Source organism: Coenobita brevimanus, chromosome 107, assembly GCF_032717465.1.
Source record: "Coenobita brevimanus isolate Jiangsu-jjx chromosome 107, ASM3271746v2, whole genome shotgun sequence".
In the NCBI taxonomy this organism is placed as follows: domain Eukaryota; kingdom Metazoa; phylum Arthropoda; class Malacostraca; order Decapoda; family Coenobitidae; genus Coenobita; species Coenobita brevimanus.
Window position 1 is genome coordinate 1,750,215 of NC_137060.1, and position 17,686 is coordinate 1,767,900.

Sequence of the window (17,686 nt, forward strand, 5' to 3'; positions counted from 1 at the left end):
GATGAGTTGGGGTAGGAGGGGGTACAGGGGATGTAGAGGACGTAATGTATGAGAAATAGCGGAATTCATGAAGGATCTAAAGCAATGTCCACGATAAACTAATCTTCACATACGTTCAATATATCAGTCGTTTTGTTTTTTACGTTGGGGGTAGAAAGGGAGAGGTAAAGGGGTGGGTGAAGAGGAGAGGCCAGAAACATGGGGTTGGTCATAAAGAATATTAAGCAGTTTTTACAATGAAAGGGCTCTTCATAGCAGCTACAGGTTGTCAAGAATAATTTTGTTCCGTCATTTTCATGGTACTGTTCACTTTGATTTGGTTGGGAAGTGTGTGGTAGCTGTATGAATAAAGGAAAATATATAAACAAACAATCTTTCACCAGCTTAAGCACAAGAAAACCCTTAAATGTACGAGGAGGTGCAGAGGAGAGATGAGAGGAAGGACAGGGAAGGATCATCAGATGGTGCAAAGGGGTGCAGGTGATGTGTGTGGGGAGGAGGAGAAGAGTCTGGCACGTATGATAATTTGATTGTTAAGCGTATAGTAGTTGCACAAATGAAAATAAAAGTAAAACAAGAACACAGTACTGATCCTAAGCCTAAGAAAGTTCTTAAATATGGAGGAGACGGGGGAGAAGTATGTTGCATGGGGTAGTAGGGGAAGGGCAGGACACGAAGTATATTGTGATTTGGTTGTGAAATATATGTTTGCTCTGTGTGGAAAAAAAATAGAAAAGATACCTTACATACAGCTTAACCCAAAGACAGTTCGCAAATAAGGTGCTAGGGGGGACGAGAGAGGAGAGGGAGAGGTATATAAGAGGGAAAGGTGCAGGTGGGGGTGGGAGAGGGGAAGAGGAGGTAGGAAGGAAGTGCAAGGTAAGAGGGAGAAGGAGACGAACCAAAGACCTGAGTGGATACAGGCGGAGTGGCGGTAATGGGATGGTTATGGTCGTTATTGGAATCCTTTGATAAGTTTGTGTGAGGAAGCGGGAAGTTTGTGAGCCCGGGGTTATAATTACCCAGGCTGGTCTCATATATCCCCGTCCATTATGGTGCACAGATGAAACGCGAACACGGACAAAATGAACTGAGGCTTCGAACTTATGAAACGAAACTCCGACATCTTTTCATTAAATTTTTGTATACGTGTCTGATTTCTTGTTATGAAAGGCACACGGAAAACCAAATTTATTTCTTCTTATTACACTCCTGGTTACAAGATCCTGTATAAGTTTATGGCGTCAAACGTGGAAAAGCGAATCTCCAACACTTTTTCATTTCCTTTTCCTAAGATTTTGGTTTATGGGCATTCTTTCCTCCTCTGAAAAACAGTCACGGACAAAACTTATTCCTTGCTACGTACAGTGGCAGATAAAACTTCCCGTGTACATTTGTGGCTTGGAACTTATGAAACAAAACTCTGACACCTTTTCATTAATTTTAGTTACATGTGTCATATTTCTTCTTAAGAAGCTCACACACGGACAGACTGAGGCTTCGAATCCATCAAAGGAATCACATCAACTTGTTATTACCTTTTGCTTGGATTTTGATTTATGCGTTGTATTTCTGCTTATGGAATACACACGCAGGCAGACAGACGTTTTCCTTGCTGTTGTGCCTACAGTGACGACTGAAAGTTTTTGTGTACGTGTGTGGCTTCAAACTCATGAACGAATCTCCAACATCTTTTCAATAGATTTTGATATATGCACCATACTTCATCATACGGAATGCGCACACGAAATACAAGACTTATTCACTATGTACAGTTGCGACGAGAAGTTTATGTACACTTTAGGGACTTCAGACTTACAGATCGAAACTCTGACACCTCTTACTTATTGCGGGATAATTAAACAAGATCACATTACTGTGCTTTAGGTCAACGTAAAGGAATTATATACAGTGCCGGCGAAAAGTTTTTGAACACTTTTAAGGCTTCAAACTTATTAAATGCAACCCAACATTTTTGATTCTCCTCCTCCTCTCCCTCCATCCTTTTTGTTTTCTTTTTCTTCTTCGTCAGCTCATCTACTTCCTCCTCCTTCCTCGTCTCATTTTCTTCATCTTCGTCCTCTTCTCCCGCCTCCTCTTTTTTTTTCATTCTTCCTCCTCCTCCTTTGTCTTTTTCTTCGTCGTTTCCTGGACTCTCTCTCTCTCTCTCTCTCTCTCTCTCTCTCTCTCTCTCTCTCTTCTTGCTCCTCCTTATCGTAGTTGTCGTCGTTGAATTCTTCTGTTCTATGAGAGAGAGAGAGAGAGAGAGAGAGAGAGAGAGAGAGTCAGGTGTGTCCCCGTAGCGTTCAAGCCTCCATGGTGGCATACCAAGGGGGCTGTGACATGGCAAGAGCAGCAGTGCCCATAATGTTAAAAATTTAGGCATTCACTACAATAGGTTTTATATATACATACACACATACGTGCATACAGCTTTGGACGAGTACATACTGATTGTTCTCTCCCTGTCACTTTCTGTCTGTCTGTCTGTCTGTCTAAATATCTGTATGTCTGCCTGTCTGTATCCGTCCATTTATCTCTCTGTTTATATGTCTTTTCTGTTTGTCTCTGTCTAATTCTGTCGTATTTACATGTCTGTTTATCCATCAGTGTCTATCCCTATCTATCTCTCCAATTTTGTCTGTCATAATTATCTTTACCTGTCTGTCTACCTATTTATCTATCTCTCTGTCTGTTGATTCCTCTCTCTCTCTCTCTCTCTCTCTCTCTCTCTCTCTCTCTCTCTCCCCACCTATGTACACAGGCGGTTGACGTACACTTATTCCTTTACATATCGACTACAGCTACACTTTAGCATAAGCTGATGGTGACAGTCTCCTACCCGCAGTGGCTCCGATATATCCAGGCGGTGGAGCTGTCGGAATAAAGAAACGTCCCTGGATTCCTTCCCTATCCCCCGAAAGTAGGCTGGTGGACTGTAAGAAATAGTAATGTTCGGTGTGCAGCGCAGTGCGTTCACGCCCTGCTGAGCCTGGGGCCACCACAACAACTGTAGCAAGATGTGATTAGGTTTGACACGGTGTTGTGGTGTAAAGGAACTACTGACTGCAGTTGTATATTGGCAAGTTATTAATATGTCTTGATACAACACTTAGCACCATATTACAGCTGAAAGTGTAAACAATCTCTTTATATCTGACCGTCATTTATGTATCACCTGTAACTGTTACATGGCATCAACCTGCATCCCACATTACGGAGTGCAGTCAGCAGTCATACGGAAAGTTGTGACTTGATGTATCATCATCACATTTATGGAGTAATTGTATTGTTAGTATGTGATTAGCCTGCATCCCACATCACAGAGTGTAGTCAGCAACAATGCAGAAGGTCAGACATATTCAGTCAATCATTATTAGACACTTAAAATATTGTCATAACAATGAGAACCACGTCCACACCTTTGCACTCTCATTTTTAAGAATAACTGACTTTACTTACAGTGGCCTGATAAGGTACAGATCATACGTGTAAGAGAGAAGTGATCGTAGGTTTTGTAGGATGAACAAGAGATATGGGGAAATAGTGGACTTTCGGGTCCTTGCCCTTCGTGGGAGAAGTACATTTAACTTTAAGCTATACTTTTTTGCGGGAAGAACAAGACAAGGGAAGATTCTGCCCTTTCTCTTCCCTGTACTTCCTGGAAAGTAAATGTAACTAAGATTTCTTTTTCCAGGAAGAACTGCAGACTCGGAAAGCCTTTGAAATATTCTCTGCTTTTCCTTCCTGCGAAAATATAGTTACCACAGAGATTACATTTTTTTTTTTTTTCAAGGAACAACAAGAGATACAGGAACAGTCTGCTTTCTCTTTTTCATGTCCATCCTGCAATTACAGATCCAAATTTATTGTAAGAGTTGTTTTACGAGAAAGAACTAGAGACTTGGGAAGTCTCTAAATCGCCTCTGTTTGTCCTTCCTGGTAAAACAAATCTGATTCCAAGATTTGTCTCTCCAGGAAGAACTAATGACGGGGGAAGTAAGTATCCTCTCCTTATCCTTCCTGCGATAATGTCATAGTTACGTCAAGAATTTTATTTATTTATTGACAGGTCTCCCACCATCATCTCACCCACTCAGTGCTGCCTTCAGGTAACTCTACACTGAGTGACAAGGCGGATGGTTTCCTTTAATCCAGGAAACCATTTACTACGTTGAGAGGTAACCATACAAGCAAATGAGGCCTGGTGGTCTAGGGGATTTAGGTACTTTACCCGGATCGATCCCTAAGGATATACATCTGAAGGATGGTTAGGGGTTATTGCTCACCTAATGGCACTCAGGAGCGAACGAGGCTACTCACACGTGCCTGAAATGTTAACAGTGAAGATCCTAGCCTAGTCCCTACGCTGCTGGTGGGACAAAACAGGATTAGTTGCTGGAACAGACAGACGACAGGGAATGGAGGAACTACAAGAGACATGGAAGCATTCTGAACTTTTCTTTCCCTGCATAAACAAATAAGTTTTGACGGAATTAATTGTTCATCGTGGTAAGGATAGAGCATTGGGCTACGATGTGAAAGGACGCGAGATAGATCGTAGACTGTAGCAGAGAAATATTTGTGGATAGGAATATCGTTAATTTTTTCTTCCACACGCCCCACCGACGTGTATAAAACTGTGTCTAATACAAACACACTAGTCCTGTATCATAGCCTGTATTCAGTATGGACGGTGAGCAATAGTGCCCCAAGCGGTGACATTTGAAGGTGTGAGAAAGCCATCTGTTGTACATAAGATGACTGCTGGATGTCAGGAGCTGATTAGCTACTGACTGGATGCTAGTGTGTGCCCAGTGTCGAAAAATAATTGAAGTTTGTGAGTTTGGGCACAGCTTTAAGTTATTGGTGAAGCTGCACCTTTCAGTGCCTCGCCAGTCACCAGTTATCAGCCACTTAGTGCCATCACCAGCCACTTAATGCCACTTATAGATCTCCCTGCATTCACCTGTGGGCCAGGGCAGGTGAGAGCAGGTAAGTAATTGATTGTTAAACTGCCAATTAGTATAGTTCGGTGGGAGTCCAGGAACCCAGGTGAGGGGGTTGGGTTGTGTACTGGTGTGGTGATAATGGTGACATAGGTGATGTGTTTTCATCTGAGGGAACTGGACCACTCCCACATTAAATCCTAGGTCGTGCTGGCATAAGTTTTCATGAGCCTTGGTTATGACGGAGGAGTGAGTCTCCTTGGCTATTAGCCAAATCAACCGTCCAATCTGACTACACTTGGCCATAATCGCGCAGAAAGGGGTCTAGGATTTCTGATAATTTAGGGTAAATGCAATATAGTAATCACTGTATTAATATCACTGTATTAAGGTGTTTTGCTCATAGTGCGGAAACATGATGATGATAATGATGATGATGGTTGTGATGATTATAGCCTGTATGATGATGATGATGATGATGATGATGGTAATGATAATGATGATGGTTGTGATGATTATTGCCTGTATGTTAATGATAATGATGATGGTTGTGATGATTATTGCCCGTATGTTAATGATAATGATGATGGTGATGATAATGATGGTTATGATAATGATGGTGATGGTAATGATAATGATGTTAATGATGATGATGATGATGATCATGGTTGTGATGATTATATCGTGTATATTGTTGTCTTTGCCTCCAGCTCATGTCCTGTGTTAGGCTACCATTGCTAAGGCTCAGTTGTCCACCCACGACACACCAGTAGAGGCTGACATGTGCAGGTGTCTCACGTCACCTAGCACTTGAGTACTAATGTACACTGTTCCTGTTGTGGTACACTCACCTGGCACTTGAGTACTAATGTACACTGTTCCTGTTGTGGTACTCTCACCTGGCACTTGAGTACTAATGTACACTGTTCCTGTTGTGGTACACTCACCTGGCACTTGAGTACTAATGTACACTGTTCCTGTTGTGGTACACTCACCTGGCACTTGAGTACTAATGTACACTGTTCCTGTTGTGGTACACTCACCTGGCACTTGAGTACTAATGTACACTTCCTGTTGTACACTCACCTGGCACTTGAGTACTAATGTACACTGTTCCTGTTGTGGTACACTCACCTGGCATTTGAATACTAATGTACACTGTTCCTGTTGTGGTACACTCACCTGGCACTTCAGTACTAATGTACACTGTTCCTGTTGTGGTACACTCACCTGGCACTTCAGTACTAATGTACACTGTTCCTGTTGTGGTACACTTACCTGGCACTGGAGTACTAATGTACACTGTTCCTCTTGTGGTACACTCGCCTGGCACTTGAGTACTAATGTACACTGTTCCTGTTGTGGTACACTCACCTGGCACTTGAGTACTAATGTACACTGTTCCTGTTGTGGTACACTCACCTGACACTTGAGTACTAATGTACACTGTTCCTGTTGTGGTACACTCACCTGGCACTTGAGTACTAATGTACACTGTTCCTGTTGTGGTACACTAAGGCAAAGATTCCCAACACCATTGTACTCTTTGACAATCGAGTAGTGCTCTTTTGCTGAGCTTCAAACTGTGCTCGAGAGCACCAGCAGATATACATAGTCAGTGGAACCTTATTTAAACCAAATTAACGCCGTGTTAGTGGAAGACTTTCAGATCTACAGGTTAATGAAACCACTCCATGTTAATATTTCCTGAACTATATATTCATGTTTTAAGAAGCTAATTTTCCTCGCTGGAGACTTGAAAATACAATGTACACACACACACACACACACACACACACACACACACACATGGAGATCGGCAGTTACCTAACCAAACCTAACCAAATGTCTCCTCCAGCCTCCCCCTCCGCCCACTCTTCCGAAGTACCCCATCGCAGTAATCAGTCAAGTGCAAAAATTTTTCAGGCAGGATCTACATGCACTGCCAGTCACTCCCTGGATAAATCTGTCTCCGACATGGGTGGCATACACTTCAGGATTGGCGAGAGAGAGAGAGAGAGAGAGAGAGAGAGAGAGAGTGCAGTAGGATGATTAGCTCAAGTAGACAGATAGGTAGATAAATAGAAAGGCAGATATAGACATGGATGGGTGGATGAATAGACAGATGGTTGGATAGTTGACTGGATTTAACTATACGTGGATGGGTTGATAAATAGATAAAGAGAAGGAGAGAGAGAAAGAGCTGGTGAAAACTGACTTAGCTGATAGATATAGGCAGATGGGTGGATGGATAGATAAACAGAAAAAGGGCAGGCAGAAAATTAACTCAGTATGATGGATGGATAGATAGATTGGTTGATTTTATTGAGTTAAATAGATAGATTGGTTGATTTCATTGATTGGGTTAAATAGATAGGTAGGTAGGTAGAGAGAGAGAGAGAGAGAGAGAGAGAGAGAGAGCAGGTGTAAGACTAACTGGCCACAAACCAGCACTTCCGTCCACCCTAACACCGTCCTTCCTGTCCTGAGGCAATGGACTGACTACCAATTACAGTATTCCTTGGATGAAGTCTCGTGGCCTTAGGAGGATCTCTCTCTCTCTCTCTCTCTCTACGTCCTCCTCCTTCTCCTCCTCCTCCACAGTTTCCCTTAGACCCCTCCATTTATATTTCCTTCCTTCCCTCTGCATTTATCCTATCGTCATCCTTTTCCTATCTGGCACCATCAGTTCTCTCCGTCTCCTCTTTCTTCCTTTGCATCTTTCCCTTTATCAGTTCTCCTTCCCTGTCTCCAGCCTTCCTCCTCCATCCTACAGTCTCCCTTTCCTTCTCTGTCACCATCAATTCTTCCCGTCTCCTACGTCTTCCTTTTCTTTTCCCTTCCTCCGTTTTCCTCCCTTCTCTTCCCTCTTCTCCTCCAGTCCTCCTATCTTCCTCTTCCCCTCCCCCCCCTCCAGGCATGCTTGGCATCTCGTGGGTAATACATTTTTCTGAGCGGCATCCTGGAGCACCTCCCCCAGGCCCACCCAACACAAACACCACACTACCAATGCCCACGGATTTGCCCCAGTGTGTGCTGCACCACGCCATGGGGGAGTGGCTGTGGGTGTGGCTGTGGCTGTGGGTGTAAGAGTTTAGTTTGGGTTTAGGGATATGAAAGAGTGTGTGGGTGTAGGATGGCTGTAGTTTTAGTGGCAATTGCTGTAATTAGGTGTGGGTGTGACTGTGGGAGTGTGTGGGTGTGGCTGTGGGTGTGGGCATAGAAGTTTAGTTTGGGTGTAGGGGTATGAAAGAGTGTGTGGGTGTAGGATGGATGTAGATTGAGTGGGAGTAGCTGTAAGTAGGTGTGGGTATGGCTGTGGGAGTGTGTGGGTGTGGGTGTTGCAGTGGGAAGAGATGTGTATTGGTTAGGGGTGGGTGTACATGGATGTAAATGAGGGTTAGTGTAGCTGTGGACGTGGTTGTGGATGTAGTTTAGGTGTGGGTGTTGTAGACAGGATGAGAATGAGGATGAGTGATGGTGTCGGTGTGAGTGTGGACTGTAGTAGGGAAGGGTGAAAGTAGTTGGGGATGAGTGCTGAAATATAGGGTAGGATGAGTGTTGTGGCTGTGGGTGTGGGTGTGCATGTGTAGTTTGGGTGTAGGAAGAGATGTTTATTGAAGACCGAGAACGAAATGGAGAGATAAGATGAGAGAAAGTATATAAGGTAGGATGGTAAGAGTGAGAGATTAACTACAGTGAATTTATGTGAACCAATTGAAGCCCACCTGAGTGTCCATTGTTGCAGTTGATTTGCATTCATTATGAGGAGAACTCTAAGACGATCCCACTCATCCACAGAGTCTCGGGCTTGTGACGTCATAGTGCCGACGAAGATGCCAGTTTCCACACCGTTTATCAATGATGATATTTCCCTGGTGTTTTTATGTGTAATACATGTCCTGTTAGGAAAAGAAGTAGCCTGACAAGAATGGCAGCTGAGGTAGGCTTCAGTTGCAAGGTTGAGATAAATTCAGTATAGGAGTATGTGTTAGAATATGGTGGTTGGTAAGAGAGGGAGGTGGATAACGAGGTAAAGAAGTAAGGTGTGAGGGTAGTGTGTGTAAGGGAGGAAGGTGGTGGTGTGTCGTGGAAACAGGAGTCCTTACTGGGTAGGGACACAAATACCTGGAAGTTCATTTGTCCAGCCCGCCCCTCACAGTACGCGGCGTCAGGCAGTAGATTTATAGGTGTTACAAAGAAATACAGTAGAATAAAAATACATATAAACAGGTGAATAGACACATAAATACATCGATGGATAGGCAGGTATATAGACGTATAGACATAGTTACAGATTCTGATACATAGAGTACTGGTATATATTTGTACAGTGTGTGTATAGATAAATATATATATATATATATATATATATATATATATATATATATATATATATATATATATATATATATATATATATATATATATAGGTACACACACACACACACACACACACACACACACACACAGTGAACCACACCTTGGATTACGGACTTGAAACTTCTAACCAAACCCCCTCCCCCCAAAGAAGAAGAGTCGAAAAAACATTGGTAAAAAATAAACAGGTAAAGGTGTGTGTGGGAGGCTGTGGTTGGCCTGGGAATTGGTGGGTATCGGGTGTACTGGCGGGAGGTGCTGGGTTCTGGATTTTACCAAGGAACGACTTTCTTCCGTTATACCGGTATGTATGAGAAATACTGTTTACCTTTTTTAACCCGTTGAGTTGGGGTGAGGTCCTGTTAGGTGTATTCTTGCTGCTATAGTCCCTTTACTGTAATTTGGCTTAAACAACGACAAGTGTGGCCATTGGTGTATCCTGCCTCACAGCACATCCTGCCACCGGCCACCCCAGGCTTATGTGGGGCTTGGCAAGGCTTCACGCTGGATCCCACCATATAACTTGGATCATTCATGTCTCCAGCTGGCTTATGGGCAAGAAGTAACAGCCGCTGCAGTGTGCACAGTTTTCCCGCACCCCCTTCTTTTATAGATTGTATTTTTTGTTTCGTATTATTAACATTTTCTTCTGTCTTTTGGGGCGATTTTCGTCCACTCTGGTTTTTACATATTTTCATTTTTCCGTTTTGTCTTGTTCCCATTATTAAATTTGTATATCCTGTATAATATTTTTCCTTCACTATGTACCGTATTGTACAGATTCATACTGTCTTCTTTGTATTATTTTATTCCACTCAGGTTGTGTATTTAGTTTCATTTTTTAAGTTCGTTTCTTATTTTGTCGTGTTTGGAATGTTTTCTTGTTTATATAGGTTGTATTGGGCCACGGCTAGCACCAAATATCGTGCCACCGCTAGCACCAAATTTATGTGTCAGTTTAGCCGCTAATTCCACCGGATCCACCAATTTGTGTAGCCGTTATATGGAATAGCACAGCTGACTACATATTATGTGTTCTGCTGTTATTGTATAACTAGACCACCGTGTTGGAGATCGACGACACTGTCTGTAGTACACGTCAGCCACTCGTCGTCACTGCCCGACACTTCCCACCAAAGGTCCTCTGCCACTAGAAGGTGGAAGCTGGTCTGTTATATTAAGTGGTAGCGTAAAGTGACAGAAATGAGCAGATTAAATCTCTCTTTATTGGGCACAGAATAATATAACTGCGACCCGAGAGATACAGTATGTAAGAGCGATACCACCTCCCTTGATAACTATATGACGTCTTCTGACGCTGTACGCTCACCGTGCCGACTAGGGCGCGGTGCTGAGGTCAGCTAAAAGTGAGGTGCCAAGCATTTACATATACTCTGGGCTTATGCAAAAAGTAGAGATAAATGACAACTCTACTAGCACATTATACACCTCTATAGAATAGCATTAAGTACATTCACATATACCAACATAATAAATGGTTCCCCAGGACTTTACACTTACGCACTATTCAGATATCTTTTCACTTCTCCTAACCTTATTTTATAATTGAAACAGGGTGGCCCTTGTGGTCTGCCATCCACCTTCTTCCTATACCACAGCTAACAGCGAAATGATATTTGGTTGTTCATCATTCACACTTCATTACACACTGTTAATTATGATTAAACAGCTTTAAAAATTATTATGTAAAATGTGTGATACTACAACTTTTTATGGAAAAAGGTGTTGACACCAGAACAGGTTGTACATTGTCGTTTTTTAGGAATATCCGTCACAATTTCATATCACGTCAGTTGAGTTATGTGGAGGGATTAGTGTATTTTAGATATTTTCATTTTGTACCATATGTCTGTTTTTGATTTTTTTTTTTTTTTTTTTGGGGGGGGGGGGTCACGGTAACCTAATTAGTGTACTAGTGTTTCATTTTTTACACATCACTTAGAAACATCACATTGTGTTTTCCCCTCCCTATTCACTTCCTTTGATTTCTTCCTCTCTTTCTCACCTCTGTTCATACTTTCTCTTCTCCTTTTCCCACGCTCCCTTCCTCCCTTCGATGCCTTCCATCATGTCTTCCTTCTCTCTTCCTCTCTCCATGTCTTTTTCTTTCTCCCTTCCACTCCCTCCTACTCTCTCCTTTCTCAGCCCTCCTTTACTTCCCTCTGTTCCCTTTTTTTTTCTCCCTCCATCCCTCCTTCCCTCTTTCACATCCTCCCTCCCACATCCCGTCCTATAGCCTTCTTATCCTCTCTTTCAATTTTTCCTTCACTCCTTCCCATTCCGTCTGCCTCCCTCTCTCCGTGCCTCCCTTTATCTCGCTTTCCTCTCCTTCCTTCATCTCTTCCTCTGTCCTTCTTTCTCTCTCTCTCTCTCTCTCTCTCTCTCTCTCTCTCTCTCTCTCTCTCTCTCTCTCTCTCTCTCAATACATGTGCAATAGCCCCCAGTCTAACAGATCCCTTCCGTGGGACCTCTGTTCTGTGATTCTGTGATTGTGGGAGGCGTAGCAAGTGGGGACGGGGAGAGAGAGAGAGAGAGAGAGAATGGGGAGGGAGGAAGATTGAAAGAGAGTTGAAAGTACCAGACTGATAACGAGAAGTGGGAGGAAAAATGATATACACATTCAGAAAGAGATAGATAGATAGATATAAATTGATAGATAGATGGATATAAAGATAAATAGATTGATAGATAGATATGTAGGTAGATCGATACATAGAAGCTCAAGAAATAGATAAAGTGGGTGTATAGACTGAGAGTGGAAATCGAAAGGACTCAGAGTTGTAACTGAGATAATTCGATAAACTGATTGATTGACTGATAAAGTAGAGATACAGAGAGAGGGAATGGAAAAGATAGGGAGTTGGAAGTGAGGTAATAGATTGATAATTGAATCGATCGATAGATAGGTTGGTAGACAGACAGACAGACAAATAGACAGATAGATAGATAGACTTAAATTATAGGTAGTTAAGATAAGCGACAAACGAGAGAGAATAGATAAAATAAGTACAGTTTTGTAAATAATTTTCAGAGACCTGTAAATAAAAGGAGATGACGGCAGAGGAACTGAAATGAGAGAGTAATGGGAGGGGCAGGATTAGAGAGAGTGAATTAAAGTAGAGAGAGAGAGAGAGAGAGAGAGGGAGGATGATATGAAAACAAACGGGCATGCAGTTGAAAGCATAACAGTATTGAAGCGAGGGAACAGAGAGAGATAAACGGAAATGAGGAGTTAGCGAATGCGTGAAAGAGAGAGAGGGGGAGAATAAAGACAGCGAAATAGAGCAAAAAGTAAGGAGAGGAGAGGAGAAAAGGGGAGAGGAAAGGAATATTGTACAAAGAGGACAGTAGAAAGCAAGGAAACACAAGAAGAAATATAAAAGAGAGAGAGGAGGGATGAAAGTAAAAGAGAGGAGAGAAAAATTAAGGAAGGAGAAACGAATGTCAAAAGTGGAGAGAGAGAGAGAGAGAGAGAGAGAGAGAATTTTAATAGATTAGAGTGGATTTGATTTTAAATAATATATGTTAGTGTGTGTGTGTGTGTGTGTGTGTGTGTGTGAAGCAGATGTATAACTTGCATCTATAACGCGTTTATTTTAACCTGACAAACATCCCTAACCTCTTTTCAGCTCAGTTCGGACAGGTATAGTCAGATTGAGCGGTGGATTTGACTTGTAACCAAGGCGAATTATCGCTGCCTTATAATTTACGGTTCATCAAAATTCATGCAGCTGCGACTTACAATAAATATTCTAGTTATGAGAGTGACTCGGTTCCCTCAGATGAAAACATACCGTGTACAGTAAGACGTGCCTGAGTGCAACACAGCGTTCCACACACAAGCACTGTTTGGTACACGGAAACTATTTGTGGCTGTTTGTGTTGTGTGTATAGTTAATCCCGCTCTGCCCACTCCTATGTCCACTCTCTCTCTCTCTCTCTCTCTCTCTCTCTCAGCGCAGAGGTTCCTAGGTTACAATGACAGTTAAAGTACAGAAACAAGGAAGTAGTATTCTTTCTGACCAGTTCTCGTGTACGGCCGCATCTGGAATATGCAGTGCAGTTTTGATGGCTGACCTTGAAGAAGGATATTGCGAGACTTGAGAGAATCCATCCCTCAGGCACATGGAGTACCAGAGAAGGCGGGGGACACTAAGCCTCTTGTCGTTAAAGACTATAGGCATTTGTGCGGACTCCTAATTGAGATTCTTAGCATCCTGCATGGCTTTAAAACATTGACTGCCAACACATATTTAGTTTAAAGAGCAGCTCGACATTGAACCCTGGGTGGAAGCTTGAAGCCCTACGACCTTGATACATTAGGCAGTTTCTTCACATTTAAGGCCTCTAGTACCTATAGTCGGCTGCCAGTACAGGCTGTTGACAGTCCCCCGATACAGCAGTTCAAAGCCGGGCTGGACAAGTTTTGTTAGGCGTAATATAGTGGTAGATTGGATGGTTCCTTTCCTCCAAAATGTACTCGCCTGGCCGTTTGCCTCTTTGTACTGCCTGTTGTGCGGGTGGATAGGGTAATGGGGAAAGCCTTCATCTGTACTACAATTTTTCTCACTAGTAGATTAGAAACGTGTACTATCGACTGCATTCATTAAAAAAAAAAAAGTCCTTGGTATGGGACGTAAGACCTTTCGAGGTACTAGTGTTTTAACATACAATATATGTATCAGTCTATCTATCTGTCACACACACACACACACACACACACACACACACACACACACACACACACACACACACACTCTCTCTCTCTCTCTCTCTCTCTCTCTCTCGTCAGGTGTCAAGGAAGCGTGACTCTCCTCTCTGCCTATGATTAAGGGCTTCCTCACCAACATGTCTTTGGGGATCCGTCGGGGGAAAGAGCTGCCTTGTTGTTGTGTGTGTGTGTGTGTGAGAGAGAGAGAGAGAGAGAGAGAGAGAGAGAGAGAGAGAGAGAGAGATTCTTTTGTCCTTTCACCTCTACACCTCGTCGTACTCTTCATTTACCTTCTACATCTCACCCTGTCCACTTGTACACTAATGACACCGTTCACCATAATAGTCACAATAGTCACAACAATAACAGGATGATGCTTTGCTACACGTGACTTATTTGTCCAGTATTTCTGAATAGAGCAAAAAGAATCCTGTTGCTTCTAGTACAGCAGAAGCACAGTTCCTCCGTATTCCAACCCTACATAATCTTGTACCCATAACTGTAATTCATAAGTTAACTGGCACTCAGTCTCATGGATGCAACTGGTTATCTTTGGAACTGTCATCCTCAGATTGTCTTATTCGCTGCCTATGATCTCCAGTCGTTTAAATACAATGTGTCCAGGGATCTCGAAATGAACGAATCTTGAATGTGTGTGTGTGTGTGTGTGTGTGTGTGTGTGTGTGTGTGTGTGTGTGTGTGTGTGTGTGTGTGTGTGTGTGTGTTTAATGTTCTTTTAGGAGGGGACAAGTTTTGGTAGATGAGGGCGCTCATCATGCACTCTCTCGATGTAGTGCTGCCCTCGGGTGTCTGCCCTTTCCTCTCCTCCATCCTTCTTTTCTTCCATCCTCTTCTGTCTTTCTTTCCTTCGTTCTTTCCGCATCCTTTTGCATACGGGTGACTTTACACTCTCTCTTCTGTCTTTCTTTCCTTCATTCTTTCCTCTTCCTTCTGTCTGTGGGTGTCTCTACAAAGAGTGACAAGCCAAATGGTTCTTGTACACCAGGAAACCGTTTACTACGCTGGGTGGTAACCATATAACCAATTTTTGGCGCCAGGAGGTTTAGTGGGTAATTACGGCGCTCCAATCGGATTGAGCCGGTGAAGGTTTATGTCCAAGGGATGGTTGGGGTTTATTGCTCACGTAATGCCACTCAGGGATGAATGAGGATGGTCACTCTCATCTTAAATGTCAGGACCAGCTTGCCTAGCCCCGGGCTTCTCCGCTCCTCATGGGGCAGCGTAGGATTGGATGATAATGATGTAAGCCTCAGGTTTATTCTCTATTCCCCTCTCTCTCCTTCTGCAGAAATAAAAACAACATACCACCACTGACAGACACAGACAATTTCCCTCTCCCAACCTAAGCCTAATCCCCCTCCCCTCCCTACTTAACCTCACCAACCCTGCCTAACCCCCTGCCTCACAACTCAGCGTGACACAATAGTAACAAGGACTAAGACAGTTTCCTCGACAAAACTCAAGAGGAAGAAAATAGCAACAGAAAACGGGTGAGGGTGTGGCCTTAACATCTTTTAGACAAAAATTGTGCTGAGTAATTAGGCACGTCAGGACCAGCAGGTTTTTATAATGCGTGACTGAGGGAGAAAGGGAGGAAAGGAGAGAGAGAGTGAAGAAGGGAGGGATGAGGGAAAAGGAGGAAAAGAGAAGAGATAAGAAGAAGATAACTGAAAGATTTTAATTATGTATGACTGAGAAAAAGAGGAGGAAGAGGAGAGATTGATGTAGAGAAGAGATGAGAGAGGGGGCGAAGAGAGAGAATGGGAGATGGAGACAGCTACAGAGGAAGAGAAGATAAAAGAGAGAGAGAGAGAGGAGTGGAGAAGACTTAAGAACCAGGAGGCTGATATCATAGAGGAAGGAGTAGGTAGAGGCGGCATATGGGATTAACCAAGGGTAGGTCAGAGTGAGACCGACAGACCTGACTCGACCAACATGGCGGCGACCTCTTTGACAGCTGTCTGACTTGGTTCCGCTGACCAGGCGGGAGTGTTTTCTTAGTTGCAAACAGAAAGAAATATGTTTTATCTTTATTTATTTATTTATTTTTGCATACTAACCTACAAACTATAATTCACTCTAAAGATACTCACCAGTGAAATGTAATGGATGGGTCAGATTTCTTTTCTCCTCTTTCATTACACCCAAATGCGGCACAGATGGTGGGCGTTTTTGGAGACTTAGGTTATTTGATGGTGAGTTACAACTTAGGACAGAACGTCTCACACCCACAGCAGAACTACAACTAAAACCAAAGGTAGAATGAAGTCTACTTTGTTTCTGGCATTCTCCCGGAGGAATACCAGGTGGACACACAGCTGGAGGTATTAAAGGCTTAATAATCTCATGGCCACACCCACGGAGGTAGGATTAGGACTCTTACCTCTATGGGCACAGCCATAGAGGTAGAAGTGCACAGCAATCTTCTTTAAGTCAGGTAGGTGTTGCCGTGACCTCTTGACTTGACCAATATGGCCGTTTGACAGTTCTTTGGCTTCACCGGAGCCTTCTCACGCCGACTCTACCCTATTCCTACCTCTATGGCTGATATAATCCGTGACAGGGATGGAGGGAAGGAAGAAGGAGGGAGGGGGGGGGAAGGAGAGGGAGGGATGGAGGAAAAAAGAGGAGAGAGGAATGAAAAATAAGAGTCTTTGATGATATGTGACTGAGAAAGGGAGAGGGAGGGGGGGGGGAATGAGAGGGCCTTTTATTATGTGTGAGGAGAGACAAGAGAGAGAGAGTGTGATGACAGTGTTTCAGTGATTTATCACATAGCCTATAAATGTTGCTCACTCTCCATCCCACCTTCCCTTCTACGGCCGTTTCAAGTCTCCATTTTCATCTGTTCGTGTCTTGTCCTAATGGTGATGATGATGGTGATGATGTAATGATGACGATGACCTATGAGCTTACACATTACCCACATCCTTCCCTACCTGACACTATCTTGCACTCTAATTATAAGTGTCATTTTATGTTTCATCATCATCATCATCATCACCACCACCACCACCACCACCACCACCACCACCACCATTACCACCACCACCACCACCACCACCACCGTCGCCGCCGCGGAACTCAGGCTACATACTCACCATCATTAGTATCCCAAAGTTTCATTCAGTTTTTAGGAAGAAGTTCCTGACATGTAAATTACGAAGATGAGAGAATCCACACACACCAAAAACACCACAGAAGAGTGTGAGTTTTAGGGAAATGAATGTAGGATAAGAGAGTATACCCCCCCTACCCCCTTCCTTCCGCCCCTACCCTTCCCGTGTTGCCTCTGTAGTGGACATAAATATACTGTATATCTCTACCCACTTCCTCTCCTTCCGTCACCCATCACCCCTTCAAATCGATGACGGATTATTTCTTCTGTTGCTGTTATGTATTCTATTATTGCCACCACCAGACGATTTTACTCCGCTTTTGAGAGACTTTTTAACTGGAAGCCATCATTGACCCCCTCACTGCTAGACATGTGCCTTCAGTTGAATAAAATCGTCTGCAGGTGGCAAGAATGAAAGAAAAACCTCGTCACCGGACTGAAGGGGTTGAATAATGCTTTTTTTTGCCTCCCCATACCCCACACTTC

The 17,686-nt window shown here is 43.2% G+C and overlaps 1 protein-coding gene across 1 annotated transcript in view; it reads left to right on the plus strand.

Moving 5' to 3' along the window:
• Positions 1-8,947: 8,947 nt before the first annotated feature.
• The window catches only part of LOC145416638 (uncharacterized), a 42,812-nt gene continuing 34,073 nt past the window's right edge, over positions 8,948-17,686 (plus strand). Inside the window, exon 1 of the mRNA XM_080285573.1 lies at positions 8,948-8,957. Within this exon, the coding sequence (XP_080141699.1) occupies positions 8,948-8,957 (10 nt within the window). The remainder of the gene's footprint in view (positions 8,958-17,686) is intronic.